The 21,263-nt window shown below is 40.4% G+C and overlaps 1 protein-coding gene across 2 annotated transcripts in view; it reads right to left on the bottom strand.

The window, feature by feature from the left end:
- Nucleotides 1-5,535: 5,535 nt before the first annotated feature.
- The window catches only part of LOC136874850 (inactive serine/threonine-protein kinase 19), a 36,150-nt gene continuing 20,422 nt past the window's right edge, over nucleotides 5,536-21,263 (bottom strand). The window contains exons 4-5 of one of the 2 annotated variants that reach the window (XM_067148528.2): nucleotides 6,156-6,244; nucleotides 5,536-6,044 (exon numbers count right to left, since the gene is read on the bottom strand). In XM_067148528.2, coding sequence (XP_067004629.2) covers nucleotides 5,966-6,044; nucleotides 6,156-6,244 — 168 coding nt within the window. In that variant the 3' untranslated portion in view covers nucleotides 5,536-5,965. The remainder of the gene's footprint in view (nucleotides 6,045-6,155; nucleotides 6,245-21,263) is intronic. The other variant, XM_067148529.2, reaches the window with a different exon arrangement.

Here is a 21,263-nt window from a genome sequence, read left to right as displayed (position 1 = left end):
ATGAAGGCCATGGAAGAGGAAAATATCTAAGCCGTGACAGTATGCTGGTGGCGTCACGTATGTCGAGATTATTGAGACTATGCTCTCTGAAGACATTAGAAAAGGCGTATTAAGTACAAATACTTTAATACACCAATACTGGACAGCTCTGTCTCAACAGCATTGAGTGGAGTGCGAACAGCGATGGTGGTGATATCTAACGTATTGGTGTGAACTGCATACTTTTCTATGCTACAGTTCAAAGGAATGCATCTACACTCATTGGAAGTATTTTTGTTAAAATAATTGAACAATCATTTTAAAATATGAAATGCTTCTTCATAAACCTCCAAACGAGCATTGTTAGCCGTGCCTTCCGCTATGTCTTAAGAATTAAAAGCAGAATTTGTCTGAGAATCCACCCAGCCTCTGGGAGGAACATTTAACAACTGCTCTCTCCTTTTCTTTCTAGCCTTTTCCTAATTACCTGGCGCAGCACTTCGTGTGGACATAGCCTAGTTTTGCGGCCGGATGCTTTTCCTAACACCAATCATATGTCGAAGGATATATATTCACTATTGCGTGTTTCTAGTTGTTTTTCGTGTGATGTGTTGTATATATTTAAAGATGCGTATGAATACGAACACAAACCCGTAGTCCCCGATCTACAGGAATTAACAGACGTGACTAAAATCTCCGACTCAGCCGGATATCGTACCAGGGACGTCTGAACGGAAGGCCAGGACGCTGACCATTCTATTGTGGTGATTATTGTTTTAAGAGGAAGTGCAGCTGGCCAACCATCCTTTATGAACACTAATCAGAAGGGAAATGGAAGAGGTCCAACACTCCGAAGAATGAAGATATCATAAAAATAACGAAGAGTCACGAAGCGCTAACCATTCAGAAAAAGCGCCAGAGGGGGCAAATAACTGAACAACATCCACGATTTATTTGTTTATATACGTCAGCCTCGTGTAGGTAGATTTACTGGCAGGGAAAAGATTTCCAGTGGGACTAAGTTCCGGCACATCGGCGTCTCCGAAAACCGTAAAAGTAGTTAGTAGGACGTGAAGAAAATTATTATTATCTTCTTCCAGTAAAAAAAGCTGATGTCCGCCTCTGTGGTGTAGTGGTTGGCGTAATTAGCTGCCACCCCCGGAGGTCCGGGTTCGATTCCCGGCTCTGCCACGAAATTTTAAAAGTGGTACGAGGGCTGGAACGGGGTCCACTCAGCCTCGGGAGGTCAACTGAGTAGAGGTGGGTTCGATTCCCACTTCAGCCATCCTGGAAGTGGTTTTCCACTTCTCCTCCAGGCAAATGCCGGGATGGTACCTAACTTAAGGCCACGGTCGCTTCCTTCCCTCTTCCTTGCCTGTCCCATCCAATCTTCCCATCCCTCCACAAGGCCCCTGTTCATCATAGCAGGTGAGGCTGCCTGGGCGAGATACTGGTCATTCTCCCCAGTTGTATCCCCGACCCAATGTCTGAATCTCCAGGACACTGCCCTTGAGGCGGAAGAGGTGGGATCCCTCGCTGAGTCCGAGGGAAAAACCGACCCTGGAGGGTAAACAGATTACGAACGAACGAACGAACGAAAAAAGCTGATTGGATTCGAAACTCATGGCCCTCAATTTCAAGACTACCGCGATAACCATTATGCTACAGGCCCCAGGGTTTTCGATTGTGAAATTTATGATACGGTTTAACAATGTGGACCCTCAAGTTTGAGTGTACTAGAGTTCCATATTTGTTAATATTATTAGTTTCACGTCCCACTAAAATTTTAGTACAGTTTTTGAATGATTTCACAATATAAGGGACAGAGAATGCAACTTAAATACAGATACGAGGTCATTACCTGCGATCCTTATCAGTTCCCATGCCATTATCCTGCTGGGTACTTTGTTCAGCGCATAACACTGTTCTTGGAATATAAATACAGTGTAAGATTATTTAGTGACAGACACTGATACATTATAAAAAAACACGCTAGTGCGCCAAGAATCATACAGATGGCAATATGTTTTTGAAGAGTTGGTCACATGAAGCAAATACGGTAGAGGCAATACGCGACACTTCCGGATTTAGCCTTGTTAAAATGGGAGACAAGTCACAAGTGGCGCTCCTAGTGGCTTGACCTGAAAATTCGCGCTAAATTCAAATATCAATGGAAATGCATATACGGAAATGGATAAATAAATTACGTCTAGAAAGAAACTGTTACTAAGATATTAACTTCAAACTTGCTAAAGCAATTCTGGGTAAATGAATGAAGAATTATTTAACAGGTTATTATTTAAAGACTAAAATTAGACATATAATCAAGATGTGAAATGGACTGTTGTGCAAGGGCTTGATCTTTCATTTATGCATTACTTTTTTAGCTTTAGAATACCTGCCTGAACGATCACGGCTAGATTTTTCTTTTTTCTCACTTAAAAGCATGGTATCATCATATTAAAACACTTGTCAACAAAAATATCGGCACATTCCTTACACACATGATTCAATGAATTTACATTTAAGAACTGGACAATTTTCCTTTTAACTTGACGCCTACTAACAGAAAGAAATCTATAAATTTAGCCCCAAAACATTCAAACTTTCCCTATAAGCAATATTTGCCATAATGCCATTATATTAGGGTAAAGTAAATCTGCATCATCATATTGTTTCAACAAAATATGTACATTTCTTAAATCACCCATATTTTCTTCAGTTCTTGACAACGCATTACGGCATTCCAAATGGGGTAACTTGAACACAACCAGCCACACTCACACGCATATGTATTCTCCTGAATCAAATCAAACCCATAGATCATACCTACAACACCACATCGGTACTGAAGGTTAACTGCTGCACTATACAATAAAATATGCGTATTATATTTTAAACCAGTTAAAATATGGGTCGAGCAGGTCAGAAGATTATGAAGTACTATAAAAATCTCTTTGTCACTGGAAGAATATTTTTGCATACACACTATTACATACATTTTCTTGTCACGAGGGGAACGGAAGAAAGACCGCGCATTCTTCTCTACTTCATAGTTACTGCAGCCAAACACAGTACATACCTTTCCCCTCATGTTGAGAGGAGATTTCAAGGAATGACACACGTTACTATTTACTTATGTCAACTCACTGGAAACGCATAAATAACACCAAAAACTTCACGCACAAATACACGTGCTCTTATGACAGAATCAGTAGTTCTCAGGTCAATCCGCTAAGAGAGCTCTAATAGCTGTCCCTCGATATCTCGCGAAGTGTCGCGTATTGTCTCTACTGTACTTGGTTATACATTAGCTATTTTAGAATCAATGTAGTTATTGATGTACCTAGGTGCAGTTCCTACCTATTTAATCGTTTTCAGGAGGTTAGGTAAGGCCTGCTGCAGATGTACCAGTACGCAGCATTATGTACACGCCCTGGGATATAAAGAATTATCATTCTCTATCAAAATTCGAGGGATCCACTCTGGTGAACTCTGGCGCCCATACTACGGACATTTCGATTAAATATTTTTATTAATTTAATTATTTCAATTTTATTTATTCAGTTATTTATTTATTTTATTGATGATATTTTATTATTATCATCAAATTGTTACAGCATTTAGGGCAGTCGCCCAGGTCGCAGATTCCCTAGCTGTTGTTTTCTAGCCTTTTCTTAAATGATTTCAAAGAAATTGGATACTTATTGAACATCTCCCTTGGTAAGTTATTCCAATGCCTAACTCCCCTTCCTATAAACGAATATTTGCCCCAATTTGTCCTCTTGAATTCCAACTTTATCTTCATATTGTGATCTTTCCTACTGTTAAAGACACCACTCAAATGTATTCGTCTACTAATGTCATTCCACGCCATCTCGACGCTGACAGCTCGGAACATACCACTTAGTCGAGCAGCTCGTCTTCTTTCTCTCAGTTCTTCCCAGTCCAAACTTTGCAACATTTTTGTAACGCTAATCTTTTGTCGGAAATCACCCAGAACAAATCGAGCTGCTTTTCCTTGGATTTTTTTTCCAGTTCTTGAATCAAGTAATCCTGGTGAGGGTCCCATACTCTAGTTGGGGTCTTACCAGAGACTTGTATGGCCTCTCCTTTACATCTTTACTACAACCCCTAAACACCCTCATAACCATGTGCGGAGATCTGTACACTTTACTTACAATCCCATTTATGTGATTACCCCGATGAAGATCTTTCCTTATATTAACACCTAAGTACTTACAATGATCCCCAAAAGGAACTTTCACCCCATCAACGCAGTAATTAAAACCGAGAAGACTTTTCCTATTTGTGAAACTCACAACCTGACTTTTAACCCCGTTTATCAACATACCATTGCCTGCTGTCTATTTCACAACATTATCGAGGTCACTATTACTCTATACAGAATCACATCATCCGCAAAAAGCCTTACCTCTGATTCCACTTGTTTACTCATATCATTTATATATATAAGAAAACATAAAGATCCAATAATACTGCCCTGAGGAATTCCCCTCTTAATTATTACAGGGTCAGATAAAGCTTCTTCTTCTTCTTCTTCTTCTTCTTAATCTGTTTACCCTCCAGGTTCGATTTTTCCCTCGGACTCAGCGAGGGATCCAACCTCTACCGCCTCAAGGGCAGTGTCTTGGAGCTTCAGACTCTGGTCGGGGATACAACTGGGGAGTATGACCAGTACATCGCCCAGGCGGCCTCACCTGTTATGCTGAACAGGAGCCTTGCAGGGGGATGGGAAAATTGGAAGGGATAGACAAGGAAGAGGGAAGGAAGCGTCCGTGGCCTTAAGTTAGGTACCATCCCGGCATTTGCCTGGAGGAGAAGTGGGAAACCACGGAAAACCACTTCCAGGTTGGCTGAGGTGGGAGTCGAACCCACCTCTACTCAGTTGACCTCCCGAGGCTGAGTGGACCCTTGTCACGTCATATTCTGTGGCTGTTCTACTGTAATGGTGTATGGAGCAATGGTGTATGTCTGTAAATAGTATTTGGTCATCGGCATACCGAAGCATGTATAATTTCTGGTGTCCGTTGATGTGATACTCGATACTACCATGGTGGAGACATCTCCAGTATTTATAAAGGCAGGGATGAGAAGCCGTAAACTTACTGTATTCCTCATGTCATGAGAAGGTTAGAAGAAATGTTCAAGGCACTACATTATCTAAGACAATCCAAGATTTGGGCTGATAAACCTGTTGTATTTTGCCCTTCAAGTAATACTCACCACGACCTTGAAAGTCCAAGACAGAGACTACTGTAGTATGGACACATTATTTTTAAAAAAGTGATGAACACTATGCAGGAAGGAGAGTAGTGAACCAGGTTGTGAAAGGTACCAAAGGAAGAGTAAGATCAATACGATGGATAGAACATATTTGAGGATTGGAAGGAAAAGCAGAAGATGGGATAAACTATATGGAAGTGGAAGAGACCTGCCAAGAATATCAATCCAGCATAAAAGGAAGACACAGAAATAAAAGGGCATCGTTATAAATTGGTATATAATATTAACAGATAAATTGTGCCTCATAAATAATGGTATAAAATAATTTAATACTTCACAATATGTTCTGAAACATGTTGAATATGATTTTTGTTACAACCATTCCATTTAACAAATTATGACACAAATAATGTATTAATTACTCAGTCCAGTATTGGAACATAAAAGCAATCGCAGTATATTATTAAATATATACACACCCTAGTGATCTTCTTCCCTTATAATAGTAAATCTCATCTCATTCACATTATGTTACTGCTGGGCACTTTAAAAGTTGCCATTCAACTAGCTATGTCAGAAATGAGGAATTATTTATGAACAATCTTGGTCAAGGAGGCAATTCAAGCTAAGCTTAGGTACCCAGTTTCAAATACCAAGATTTTTTATATGGTGTACTTGATGGCTATCACCACTTCCTCATGTTTGATATCACAAGTTATTGCTGGTTTGAAGAGTGGAACTATTTTGTAATTAAGTTATTTTTTGTTTTCTTCTCCATTTTCTTCAGCCTTAAAAGTGGTCCAGATGTTGTATCAGTACTGTTAACAAACAAAGTTCAATTAACAGGTAAACTATGACAGCAGCATATAGGAAAGATAGTTTTGTTCATAGGGTAACAGCTTACAGTAAAACAAGAACAGTGCACTTACCATTGCACCAGTTCTGCACCGATTATATCATGAATGTAAAACAGCATACCAAGCTTGACAGTTTTGTCCATTTTTCTCTGCTCCAATTCCTGAAAAATATGTCAGGACATTCATAAAATTCATAAACTAGGATTAAAAATCCTGCACCTCTATTTACCAATCTAAATACAGTATATGAATTAAGTAAGAGCTTCGAAAATATCACCTCTTCATATAAAACTAAAGTGAAATCAGTCTGTCTGTTTTCTGAAACAACATCACAAAAGAACCCCTGCGCAGAATTTAATACAATTTTGCACAAACATTCTCAGAGAGATCTGTCACAAAATTAATTATGATTATGATAGACCTGAATATCGTTACTGTGCCTTGAAAGACTGCTATGTGGTAATCTTTCAACTTAGAAATTCTGACCAGAAGGGTTCAGTCATCTAAGGTTCAGTATTGCATGAACTATACCAAGAAATTTTCGTTCTAAGTGACACGTGGTGCGGGTCAGTATTTCTCCCCTCAACACTGTCATATAACGGTATTTTGAGGCACAACGACGATATATTATCTACAAAACCATCTGCAAAACACTGTTACAAGTAATAAACTTCATTCCAGTTCTGTGTTGACTTAGAATATCTAAGACGAAATTCTAAAAGAATTAAAATATATTAGGTCCACCTATTCAATACATTTCTGTCATTTATTAAAGGGTCTGTTTAAAAGTTACATAGTAGTTTAAAATACCTTGGATATGTTTCGACCTGGCTTAGAGGTCATCATCAGCAAAATATCAAATAAAGACATACAACATAAAACCGTGATACATAAAAATCCGAGATAAAACACAGTCAACAAATGCAATGGAAGTTTACGTTAAAATGTACATAGCTTCAAACCAAACCAAAATCCATGGAACTACAGCCCTTGAAGGGCCTTGGCCTACAAAGCGACCGCTGCTCAGCCCGAAAGCCTGCAGATTACGAGGTGTCGAGTGGTCAGCGCGACGAATCCTCTCGGCCGTTATTCTTGGCTTTCTATACCGGGGCCGCTATCTCACCGTCAGATAGCTCCTCAACACTAATCACGTAGGCTGAGTGGACTTCGAACCAGCCCTCAGGTCCAGGTAAAAATCCCCGATCTGGCCGGGAATCGAACCCGGGGCCTCCGGGTAAGAGGCAAGCACGCTACTCCTACACCGCGGGGTTATAAGCCCTGTGAAATGTTCCCAGTGAACTCTTACAGGGTGAGATGGGATTTTTTTCTGTGAGTAACTGATCGGCAAAACTGCTTTCAGTAGCTATCTCATCCCATAAAGAGTTGTGAAACAAATGTTGAGATGTGTAGAGGGGAGGGATTTGGAGGGAGGGTCCTGTTTATGATGGGTTTTATTCCAGAATTTCATATAAAATCATATTTGGATATTCCCAGCCATCTTCCTTTGTCTTTTTGTAGACAGATGGACTACATTATCATCGTCACTTTCAAACGCATCATCAATCTCACGTGAATTTTTTTAATATGCTGCTGTAATTTTCACTGCTAGTATATAAAATTGTTTAATTTTCTAAAACTACAACACTGCCCAATTCATATACGTTCATATACTGCCCATAATATACGTTCGATTTCATTCCTTGTAATACAATGTTTACAAGGTTTTCTGCTGATTATCAAGCGGGTAATCACCCTACTTGGAGAGCGACTGCCTGCTGTGTGACGCAATCTATGATGTTCATTGCAACTTTAAGAGAGAGAGAGAGAGAGCAGAATCTCAACTTACAGATGGTACACTGCATGTCATGCCATCTATGGACAGAAGGCTCGAACTATCAGCAGAAAGCTTACCTTTCAGTAGACCACCTGCAAGGCGTCTGTATATGAATGGTCACAGTACGTGCCTCCCGGCAGGCGGCAAAGTATGCCAATGAGTTAAAGTGTCTGGATGGTGGGGAAAGTTTGACAAAGTTGGCTGCTGAGTTTGGTGTTGGTAAACCAACAAACAGTGACAGGAAAAAAAAAAAAAAGTCAAAATCGAACAGTTTTGCAATTTAACAACTGATAAAACTTTAAAACAACGCCATCACGTATTAGTTTCCGTAAATGAAAAAAATTGATGAAGTGGCCTTTTCGTGGTTTTCACAAGAGCGACAGAAGAGTGCCTATTAGCGTTCCATTAATTCAAGAAAAGGCATTACGACTTAGCGAACTAATGAACGGTGATTCGGCCTTCACTGCTAGCAACTGATGGTTGGATCGATGGAAGAAAAGACATGGGATCAGACAACTGTCGATAAGCAGAGAGAAGCTATCAGCTGACACAGCTTCTGTGGAAAATACCTAAATTAATTTGGTGATTTGATTTCCTCAGAAAAACTACTCGCTACAGCAAATTTATAATGCAGACGAGACTGGGTTGAACTTTAAAGCCCTTCAAAATAAAAAGTCTTGCTTCTCAAGAGGAATTTTCTGTGCCGGGTTTTAAAATGAACAAACTGTGTCTTACAGTTTTAGCCTGCAGTAACGCCACGGGATCAAACAAGCTTCCATTGATGGTGATTGCTAAATTGGCCAAACCACGAGCCCTTAATAATATGAATTCTCTCCTTGTATATTACAGGAATCACGGGTGACTAGTTCTCTTTTTAATGAGTAGATTACGAAGCAATTTGCTCCTTCAGTGAAAAAGTTTAATGAAGAAAATAGACTACCACCTCGAGCTTTACTTCTGATAGACAATGCCCCTTCTCACCCATTAGACATGTGGATGGTATGCGGGAACATAAAAGCAGTTTGCCTCCCAATGTGACGATATCTTATTCTCTTGCTATCCTTGAAAAGCTGAAGAAAGTTACAATAAAAGACGTTATTTACTGGGTTGCAAAATCGTGACAATATACAAGTGTGAACTTACTGTGGAGATCTTGGAAGAAGCTTTGCCTACCCTCGACTTCGAGAAAACACCTACCCCTACACCTGTCACACAAGACGATAACACTGACGTCCTTCATCTTGTTCAGAAAGTACCAGGTTGTGAGGATGCTGGTGAAGGTTGTCTAGAGGAGTGGGCAACAGTTGATGTTAATGAAGAATGGAGTGAACATAAAATAGCGAGTCTGGTCTAAAGTCAACATGACGGCAATGTAGCTAGTGACAGTGAGGATGACGAAACAACAGACAATGTAACTTATACTGATTCTGCCTCTACTCTTGACATTGCATTGCGCTTCATAGAATAACACGCAGCAGCCACACCAAACGATGTCATGTTCATGCATGTCATGTTAGCGCGCACTGCCTCCACGGAAAACCGTCTTCAGGGCTGCCGATAGCGGGATTCGAACCTACTATCTCCTGGATACAAGCTCACAGCCGCACGCCTCTACGCGCACGGCCAACTTGCCCGGTTTAATCCTGGATGATATAAGTACTGTATGTAGGCACATTTGCACTTTGTTAGGTATGCTAACTGTACTTCTTTGTTAATTTTTCAACTAATTATGTAAAATAAGGTTAATGTAGAATATATAATTTTTTGACTAAATAAATAAGTTTCTCCTTTTTGCGTATGTTTTTCAAACTTAAATTTGTTGAAAAAATCTTGTTCGGATTTCCCGGGTTCGGATTTGAGGGGTTTCACTGTCTCTACCGAATGCAAGCTGTAATATGCTCCTCCTAATATACAAGTATGTACTATTTTGTTTTCTACCCGTTCATCTGCTCCGTCTGACATCGTCATCCGGTTTCTGCTATGTATATTTACTACATACGCTGTGCTATCTGCTCGCCTGCCAACCTCGTGGTCCGCCACCTGCATGGTCCCACTGCATACTGTGCACACTCTCGCTCCAGCTGTTTCTATGCTACATCATCTGCCACGTCATCAAATTCTCTCGATGTTTCCTTCTAGTGCATCGACTGAGCGTGTGTGCGCCTATAAATCGGCCAACAATTGCCCCGTGAAATTAGTCTGGCATCACTGAGGGTTGGAGTGGAGGGAGCCCCAACATAGTGCGTGTTATTCGCACGGACCTCATTACTTTTCCGTCTATCAGGAAATATCTATCATGTGGCCTGGGTGAGCAAAACGAACTGACATGTTATATTCATGCCAGGAACTTTATCGCTCCTGTTTGCCCTTCAGGCACTGTTGACACTCTCGTTCTCTTCAAAATTACCTTCGACTTGTTGCTCAGAACATCAAGATGTGGATAAGAACTTTAATACTCTACTACTCAAATTCCTCTAAGCAAACTTAGTGCACCGTGTTTGAGTGCATTCTTTATATTTCATGAGTATATTTTGTTTCAAGCAGCATTCGTTCGCCTTTCTGTCTCTTTCCCGCCCCTCCTTTCCCGCGTAATTCTTACTGATCATCCTCTTTTTAATATTCTTGTTCGATGTTTTGTGAAATACTTTTTGAAAACACTCTGGAGGTGTAGATTTGTGGCCTTCGAACTTAGATTTTTGGGTTCTTAATATTTAATTCCTTTAATGTTTGTAATTTCTATTTAACTATAATGTGTGTGTTTCTTGATGGTAACATTCTTAGAATTTGATTCTTTACAAATCTAGTCATTGTGTTTTAAAAGCCTCTTTGAGATGCGTTTTCCTTTTCGTGTCTAATTAATACACTTCATACCTCGCAAACTATTTGTCAGATTTCATGAATGCCGATTATATAAATTGTTCCATCTTGTTGTCTTTCGTAATGGAAATAAAATACATTTGTTAGATATATGGTTGTTGGAAAATCGCCTGCTCTTTTACTAGTTTTTCGTCTTTCCCTTTGTTTTCTCCTTATTTTGTACCTACCACATATCCCTCTCACCTTTCCAGCACCGCTTCCCTTGCTCTGCTGTTATTATAAAAGTTCGTCGTTTGATTCCTTATAACAACTTTTCTGGCTTCATTGATTTTAAGGCTGTGCTCTGAAGGTTTATGCCAGTACGACTGGATAGCCATTATCAAACTGTACTTAAATCTTTGACGTTAGCCGTATGTAATTTCTTTTTCCCGCACCTTACATACCATGCCTGTGCCATTCAGGTTATATGCCACTGCTTATCCCATAGCGTTAATAAACTAGATAGATTGGTGTTCCCCACCAATAACTTGGAGACTTGAGCCATAGTTTACGCTACAAAGCTCACAACTCCACACCGCTAACAACACAACCAACTCGCTTGGTCAACTGGAGCTCTCATGCCAGTGAAATGCTCCTGCGTTTCAATGTATGTTATTTTTACTGACTTCACTGTCTGCTTGGAGTTGCGGACTCTGTTTTAAGATGGCATGGGAGTTCCAAGTCGTACCTATTTTATTTTGGCTCTTTGAATTTAAATTTGTATATTTCCTTGCGTTATTCCTTGTTCGGGCTGCTAAGAAAAAATTACGGCAAAGGATTTTAGGGAAGCCTTTTTAAATTATTATGAGATCTATAAAGAGAGTTGTTCATTAATTTGTGGAGAATCTGTAAGTTTATTTGCTTATTTCTCTGTTTCATTCTGATAGTCTGTGTCCTTTACTTCTTTTGCAATGGTTACCATCCGGCTATAACCATCCTATGAGAGGATGTTTGTTTTCCTTTATCATGTGCGACTTTAGCCGGTTTTGACTTTGGTCATGTTACTTGTATGAGTTTTGATCCTTAACCTCGGTGATTATGCTGCTTCTTTTAATAACATAGTATGGTCTACCTTCAAGTATTTGTGTTTGATTGGAATCACCCACACATATATACACAAACTGAGCAAATGTCATGGGATAGCGGAGCACTGATGCGCAGGTGTGCTGTCTGCGCACCACACGCCCCCTGTGCCGGCGGCAGTTGTATAGGAGACTATGTGAGCCGTGGCTGTGCATGTGACAGGTGTAACATGGAACGTCGTCGTGAGCTGACACCGTTCGAACGGGGTATGGTGGTCGGTGCCCGACGGATACGAAGTGCAATTTCGGAAGTGGTGCGGGAATTCGGCTTCACACAATCAATCATGTTCAGGGTGTATCGTGAATGGTTGAATGCGGGTGTCACCGTCCACAAACGATGAACGACCGGCCGTCCAGCCACCCCCGATGGCCGTGACCGGCGACATCTGAGATGGATTGTCAATAGTGACAGACGGGCAACCGTGCAACAAATCACGGATCAATTCAACACAGGCCGTGCTAGACACGTCTCCCAGTGGACAATCCGTAGGAACATGGGTTCTATGGGGCATGGGAGCCGTCGCTGCACACGGGTGCCACTGTTAACCCAACGTCATCGGGCACAACGACGCGCATTTGCCGCCAGTCACCAGGGATGGACACTGGAATAATGGCGTAACGTGATATGGTGGGACAAATCACGATTTCAACTGCACCATGCCGATGGAAGGCGCCGTGTATGGCGCAGACCACATGAAGCGATGGATCCCGCCTGCCTCGAAGGTGTGGTCCAGGGCGCTGGTGTCTCTGTTATGGTCTCGGGTGCATTTTCCTGGTATGGAATGAACCGTCTAGTTGTTCCGGAAGAGACTTTGAACGGTACGCGGTATGATGAGCTGCCCGGAGACCATCTCCACCCATTTTTGGCCTTCCAGCGTCCAGACGGTTCTGCGGTGTTTCAAGATGATAACGCGCCGCCACATCGCTCCCATGTTGCCCGGAAATGATTTCAGGAACATGCAGCAGAGGTCCAATGACTGCCATGACCACCCAGGAGCCCCGATATAAACCCTATCGAGCATATCTGGGATGTCCTGGAATGCAGGCTCCGTGCCATGGATCCTGCACCCACGAACAGACCAGCATTGGCGGCCGCTCTGCAAACGATTTGGTGTCAGCTGCGTCCAGAGGACTACCAGGGACTTGTCGACTCACTTCCACGGCGTCTCGCTGCAGTTCGCAGGGCCAGAGGAGGCCCCACACGCTATTAGGTGACTATCCCATGACATTTGTTAAGTCAGTGTATATATATCATACGATGTGCTTCGTTGTTTAGTCACGTACTGGAAGGGATACTATTTTTGAAGGTATTTCTTGGCCCGTGATGCGTATTTGGTGTCCAAGGTTGCTATGCGAATATATTTTTTTCCATTTTCGAAGCTGTTTCTTCCTGGGACCTTGTGATGGATATGCAAATTATGGTATGAGTGTGGGTCCATGTTTGAAACTCTGTCGGCGAGGTAATTATGGCCATTCATTGGGATTGTCCCTGGTTATATATTTTTGTTTTCCTTGACATTTGAATAAAGACTTGTTCGTTGGCACATGGGATTTTGAGATGGACAGTTGTATATGTTGTGTGACTGTCTGATGACCATAGATCATACTTGATACCAACTGAAGTGGGCAGATTATTCTTAATTTAACCTTTTCTTTGGCTGCTTCTCGAATAGATGTCTTCTTTTGGGCCACTTTTGAGTCCCATTTTCTTCAGCTTTTAGTGCGGTCCGGCAATATTTTTCTTCATTCATTTTCCCCTTGGGATAACTCGGGACGCATACATCTTGATATCACACACCTGCATAAATCTCTTTCTTCTCCTTTCTAGTCCCGCCCTTGCGTGTCATCAAATTTTACCAATACAGTGGCGGCCGGTCAGTACGTGCTACCGGGCTCCAGCACGTAGCTTGGAACTCTAAGGAATATTATTTATGTACAGAACAATTATCCTGGTGCCTTTTCGTTGTTTTGAGTACGATATGAATTTGTCTTTCGTGAAAATCAGGACGAGATCTGTCGAACACCTAGCGCCGTTCTCCCGGGGAACAAGGCTCGTGCTCATGTGAAGTGAGCCCTTGCTTGTAGCCTGAAGGAAGCAATACGCAGGCGCAGCCAAGCTTGCAACACTCCCCCTAGCCGGCGGAGTATATATACCATAAACCGGGATCAACTTTCACTGATCCCGTCTATAGTTACTTCCTCTCCCGCAAGGGGGTAGAAGTACTCGATGTCTCCTGCTACCTTGATGTTCAACGTGGTAAGCGAGTCTGCCACTAGAGAGTAGCATCGTCTGGGCTCGAAAGTAAAGCCTAAGTGGAGGCAATCTATCTCACACATGCTTATTAAAATATCCATCTTCCTTTTGTGTCAAAAATAAGGAATTCGTAGGTGAGTCAAAGAATCTTTGATTGACCCTAAATGTTATCCCGCATTACAATGTAATTTACTCTGGTGAAATGAAATAGCGTATGGCTTTTAGTGCCGGAAGTATCCGAGGACATGTTCGACTCGCCAGATGCAGGTTTTTTGATTTGACTCCCGTAGGCGACCTGCGAGTCGTGATGAGGATGAAATGATGATGAAGACAACACATACACCCAATGATGGCTAAAATACCAGACCCTGCCGGGAATCGAACCCGGGATCCCTGTGACCAAAGGCCAGCGCGCTAACCATTTAGCCATGGAGCCGGACATTTACTCTGGTAATAGGGGAGGTCTCAATGAATCAGTTGGCAGCTCTTTCAGCTGCTTTGTGCGGTTTTTAATCTCGCGGTTATATTACTGGTGCGTGTTTTTCTGTCATTGTGTTAGTGCTAAAGTTTATACGGAGATTTATCAAATTATTTATCTACTGCAGTGTATATAAAGTGAAATTAAATTAGTGTTCTTAGTGGGGATCTATATTCCCACGATTCTATTTGCACTGATGTAAGTTGCGCCATTAGGTTAGTAAAAACATTATTTCTCGAATGAATTATTTATGTCGTAGACAGTTGTCGAAGAATTCATCTGCTTCCAAATTAATGTTGTTTTTGTTTGTTCTGAGTTATAAATTGTGAGAAAAGTTGTATTGTTATTATTATTATTATTACCAAGTTTGAAGTATGCGTTGTTCATCATGGCAATATGCAGATTTAAAACAGGGTATTTAGCTTGTTTTTTGTACCACGAAGGACGATTTTTTCACGAGCCGCCACTGTATATATCATACGATGTGCTTCGTTGTTTAGTCACGTACTGGCAGGGATATTATTTTTGAAGGTATTTCTTGGCCCGTGATGCGTATTTGGTCTCCAAGGCTGCTATGCGAATATATTTAATTTTCCATTTTCGAAGCTGTTTCTTCCTGGGACCTTGTGATGGATATGCAAATTATGGTATGAGTGTGGGTCCATGTTTGAAACTCTGTCGGCGAGGTAATTATGGCCATTCATTGGGATTGTCCCTGGTTATATATTTTTGTTTTCCTTGACATTTGAATAAAGACCTGTTCGTTGGCACATGGGATTTTGAGATGGGCAGTTGTATGTGTTGTGTGACTGTCTGATGACCATAGATCATACTTGATACCAACTGAAGTGGGCAGATTATTCCTAATTTAACCTTTTCTTTGGCTGCTTCTCGAATAGATGTCTTCCTTTGGGCCACTTATGAGTCCCATTTTCTTCAGCTTTAGTGCGGTCCGGCAATAATATGGGATGGGTTTAAAGAAATTGTTGAGGAATGCGAAAACAGGTTTGTACCTTTAAGGGTGGTAAGGAATGGTAAAGACCCACCTTATTATAATAGAGAAATAAAGAGACTAAGAAGGAGGTGCAGACTGGAAAGAAATAGAGTTAGAAATGGCTGTGGAAGTAAGGAGAAATTGAAGGAACTTACTAGAAAATTGAATCTAGCAAAGAAGGCAGCTAAGGATAACATGATGGCAAGCATAATTGGCAGTCATACAAATTTTAGTGAAAAATGGAAGGGTATGTATAGGTATTTTAAGGCAGAAACAGGTTCCAAGAAGGACATTCCAGGAATAATTAATGAACAAGGGGAGTGTGTATGTGAGGATCTTCAAAAGGCGGAAGTATTCAGTCAGCAGTATCTAAAGATTGTTGGTTACAAGGATAATGTCGAGATAGAGGAAGAGACTAAGGCCAAAGAAGTAATAAAATTTACATATGATAACAATGACATTTACAATAAAATACAAAAGTTGAAAACTAGAAAAGCGGCTGGAATTGATCAGATTTCTGGGGATATACTAAAGACAATGAGTTGGAATATAGTACCATATCTGAAGTACTTATTTGATTATTGTTTGGTTGAAGGAGCTATACCAGATGAATGGAGAGTTGCTATAGTAGCCCCTGTGTATAAAGGAAAGGGTGATAGACATAAAGCTGAAAATTACAGGCCAGTAAGTTTGACATGCATTGTATGTAAGCTTTGGGAAGGCATTCTTTCTGATTATATTAGACATGTTTGTGAAATTAATAACTGGTTCGATAGAAGGCAATTCGGTTTTAGGAAAGGTTATTCCACTGAAGCTCAACTTGTAGGATTCCAGCAAGATATAGCAGATATCTTGGATTCTGGAGGTCAAATGGACTGTATCGCGATTGACATGTCTAAAGCATTTGATAGGGTGGATCATGGGAGACTACTGGCAAAAATGAGTGCAATTGGACTAGACAAAAGAGTGACTGAATGGGTTGCTATATTTCTAGAAAATAGATCTCAGAGAGTTAGAGTAGGTGAAGCTTTGTCTGACCCTGTAATAGTTGAGAGGGGAGTTCCTCAGGGCAGTGTTATCGGACCTTTATGTTTTCTTATATATATAAATGATATGAGTAAAGGAGTGGAATCAGAGGTAAGGCTTTTTGCGGATGATGTTATTCTCTATAGAGTGATAAATAAGTTACAAGATTGTGAGCAACTGCAACGTGACCTCGAAAATGTTGTGAGATGGACAGCAGACAATGGTATGTTGATAAACGGGGCTAAAAGTCAGGTTGTGAGTTTCACAAATAGGAAAAGTCCTCTCAGTTTTAATTACTGCATTGATGAGGTGAAAGTTCCTTTTGGGGATCATTGTAAGTATCTAGGTGTTAATATAAGGAAAGATCTTCACTGGGGTAATCACATAAATGGGATTGTAAATAAAGGGTACCGATCTCTGCACATGGTTATGAGGGTGTTCAGGGGTTGTAGTAAGGATGTAAAGGAGAGTGCATATAAGTCTCTGGTAAGACCCCAACTAGAGTATGGTTCCAGTGTATGGGACCCTCACCAGGATTACCTGATTCAAGAACTGGAAAAAATCCAAAGAAAAGCAGCTCGATTTGTTCTGGGTGATTTCCGACAAAAGAGTAGCGTTACAAAAATGTTGCAATGTTTGGGTTGGGAAGAATTGAGAGAAAGAAGAAGAGCTGCTCGACTAAGTGGTATGTTCCGAGCTGTCAGCGGAGAGATGGCGTGGAATGACATTAGTAGACGAATATGTTTGAATGGCGTTTATAAAGGTAGGAAAGATCACAATATGAAGATAAAGTTGGAATTCAAGAGGACAAACTGGGGCAAATATTCATTTATAGGAAGGGGAGTTAGGGATTGGAATAACTTACCAAGGGAGATGTTCAATAAATTTCCAATTTCTTTGAAATCATTTCGGAAAGGGCTAGGAAAGCAACAGATAGGGAATCTGCCACCTGGGCGACTGCCCTAAATGCAGATCAGTATTGATTGATTGACTGATGATTTTCTTCATTAATTTTTCCCTTGGGATAACTCGGGACGCATACATCTTGATTTCACACACCTGCATAAATCTCTTTCTTCTCCTTTCTAGTCCCGCCCTTGCGTGTCATCAAATTTTACCAATAGTTTTCATCTTTACCTTGATTATTATTTAGATTCTTGGATTTTTCCTTGGGCTGAAAAGTTATGTTTTGTGTGTCCCTTTCTCAATTCCTACAGTTCATGTATCTCGGGAGCTTGAGATATTACGAAAGTATGAGAGTTTCTCCACAATTCTATGTTTACGTTGAATGAGTTGTGGAACACTTATCCCATCAGTTTTATGTGAGATATGCCAATCGGTAAACACATGAGATTGAACTATGAGGCGACATATTGGAACGTACTGTTATTTGAGAAAACTGTAAGAATGTGGTCCGGGAGCAATACTCAATGTTGTGATCTCCTGCCTCTCAGTGTTAAATTTTAAATAAACTAATAATAATAATAATAATAATAATAATAATAATAATAATAATAATAGTAATAATGTTATTCGCTTTACGTCCCACTAACTACATTTTTATGGTTTTCGGAGACGCTGAGGTGCCAGAATTTAGTCCTGTAGGAATTCTTTTACGTTCCAGTAAATCTACCAACATGAGGCTGACGTATTAGAGCACCTTCAAACACCACTGGACTAAACCAGGATCGAACCTGCCACGTTGGGTTCAAATAAACTCACGTTTTTCCTTACCCCTTTCTTCCCATTAACATATGTGGTTTTGGCTCCTAGTTTGGTGTAGTTTAATGGGACACAACGAATTTAACTTCAAACCGTTACCTGTTTGCCTTGATTGAACGATTCGTTGGAAATATAATGCTTCAGCACTAGCTTCCTGCGCCTTTTTTCCTTTTTAAATTTCTGCTGTGATATTATTGATCACATTGCACTACTGTGATCGCTCCATTTGAGTATTTACTCGGCTATCATGTTTAATTACTGGGCTGTTACAGAGGGCTATAACATCAGTCTTTAGCCAAATACAGATTAGCAAGAGTGCAGTGCAAAGCTCATTTGAATTCATTTGGAAAGTGATCTGAATGACCAGCTGTCTAATGCTGACATACCCGATTCATGTTGTTTCCGACCACCCTGTATATTTAAACACCACAACACCTTATAATTCCCTTTATTGGGAGTGTAGCCTAATACAACTTTAATCATTCACTGAACTCGATACATTTTAAGGTTACTTTTTTTTTTTTCACTTTAAAATGTTTTCTATGTTCGACGCTCTGACCACGCCATTGCCAGGTTGTTACTATACTGACTTTCATTTTGTCTTGTGACTGTTTCCTTTCTAGAATGTTAGCTTATCTGAATCCTATTGGTGATTTATTGCGTAGTTCTGTGACTTTTGTGCGACATTGTTCGCGATATGTTCATTTTTTGTAATTCTTTGCTAATATGAATATATTTTGTAACCACTGTGTCTTTATTAAAATTCTCATAGTAGATTTTTTATTAATTATTATTCTTAATTTTTGTCTAATCTTCAAAACCTTAGTTTGTTTATCAGAGCCATGCCTGCTGTTCATACTACTTAAGCTGGTATACCTAGTGCCTCATCGCCACTCTCCAGCAGTTTGCCAGCTAGTCAACACACTACATCATGTAGCCTCCTGGCCACTTGCCAGCAACTTGTCACCAAGCCAACACAACAGGTCTCGTAGATGTAGTTGACATAGGGAGGTTACCACTCCAGTCGCTATGTTATCTGCCTGAACCTCTCTTCCTTTCTTCTTTTTGTCTGCCTGGAGCGGAAAAGACATTGTTTATAGTCTAGTCAGCAGCTAACTTCAAGATAACCATGTACAAACATCACTCTTGAGATCCAGACTTCATTACAAGGACTTTCAACACTTTCCTGGGGTGAAGTTTTAACCATCTTTTGTCAAGATTTTGTCACTTTAGTGAAGTTAAGTACTGTACCATTTTGGATAACAATAATGATTATATTTTGGACTACCTATATTTTATAACTTCTATGAAATCTGATCAACGTCAACCTACCAATTTTCAATACTACTCTCAAGTCTTCAGCCATAATAGTTAGATTCAAAGCTTAGAAATTTTTTTTCATCAACTTGTGCTGTCTGTACATCTCAGACTAACTTCAAATACATTTTGGCAAATATTTTTCCTTTTTCTACAATTTCAACTTATTTCTAATTTCTCTTCAAGATTAACTCTTTTACAATAAGATACAAATTCTCAATTACTTTGTCATTGTTCAAAAATGTATTTTCCAATGTGTAACTTCTTTACCCCACCTTCTCATTTTTCATTTGTTACTTACGTAAGATTGTTCAATTTTGACCACATTCTAAACTCACATTTGTTACATATTCAAAAATTTGGTTGTTATTAAAAATTCTCAAGAAATGATGTATTTTCATCTCAATGCATACCATCAGCTGGTATGCTTATACCTGTTCCATCCTATAACCCATCTTCAAATAAATACCGTATAATCTTGAATACCACCTGCACTGGTTTTTCTTCGAAAATTTCGCTTCCAAAATTGTGTGTGGGTCTTATTTAAAATTTTGGGAAATTTATCTTTCCGAATGCGCGTAAATCGGGCATCACCGCCAGTACAGCTTAGCAACAATGCTCTCTCCGCTCTCAGTATACGCTACTTCCGCGCTTGGCGTCAGTCTCATGCATGTTCTCGGAGTATCAACATGAATTCCACAAAGCATTTGCGATCTTTTACTGCGAGTGAGAAACTGAAAGTAGTTCGGGAAGCCAAAATTACTGGAAATCGTGCCGCCGGTAGGAAATACGATGGTGACGAGTCGTGTATTCGCGACTGGAGAAAGAAGAAAAATGTGCTATTAACATGTAGTGGTGATCGTAGAGCTCTTCGTGGACTGAGTGAATAGTTTCCAGAAATTGAAAACAAACTTTATAAATATGTGACAGAAAGGCGGGAATTGGGATATGGTGTGTTAACCGAAATGTGTCAGCTAAAGGCATCAGAGATCACAAAGAAACTTTCATTGGAAGTGTTTAAGGCAAACCAAGGATGGGTTTGACATTTTTATAAAAGAAATGGTTTGAGCGTATGAAGGCGTACCTCAATTTCACAGTGTCTTCTTGGTGCCTACAATGAAAAGTTATTGTTGTTTCAGCGTCACATAAAATGCATATTTGCTTTCCCAAATTGGCAATGCAGATCAGACGCCAGTCTACTTTGAAATGCCAGTGGACAGGACTGTGAATGTTAAGGGTGCAAAAAGTGTTACCATTTGAACAGGTGGTAATGAAAAACAATGGTGTATGGTAATGTTGTGTATTCTCGCTGACAGAACCAAATTACTGCCGTACATTGTTCTCAAGCGAAAGATGCTTCCTAAAAACCTAGCTGCTGGTGTTATAGTCAGATCTCAGAACTTCGGCTGGATGGACAGTTCATTTGTGAAAGACTGGGTAAAGTGTGTCTGGCAACGTCACCCTGGTGCATTATTGGGAAAAAAGAGCTTGCTTGTTCTCGACAGTTACCGCAGCCACACAACAGACACTGTGAAGAAACATATCAAGGATGGGGAAACCGACCTAGCAGTCATTCTGGGCGGGATGACGTCTATGCTACAGCCGCTGGAGGTCTGT

Source organism: Anabrus simplex, chromosome 5 (genome assembly GCF_040414725.1).
Source record: "Anabrus simplex isolate iqAnaSimp1 chromosome 5, ASM4041472v1, whole genome shotgun sequence".
NCBI lineage: Eukaryota > Metazoa > Arthropoda > Insecta > Orthoptera > Tettigoniidae > Anabrus > Anabrus simplex.
The sequence above is the reverse complement of the archived record's forward strand: the minus strand, read 5'-3'. Positions and strand labels throughout refer to the sequence as shown.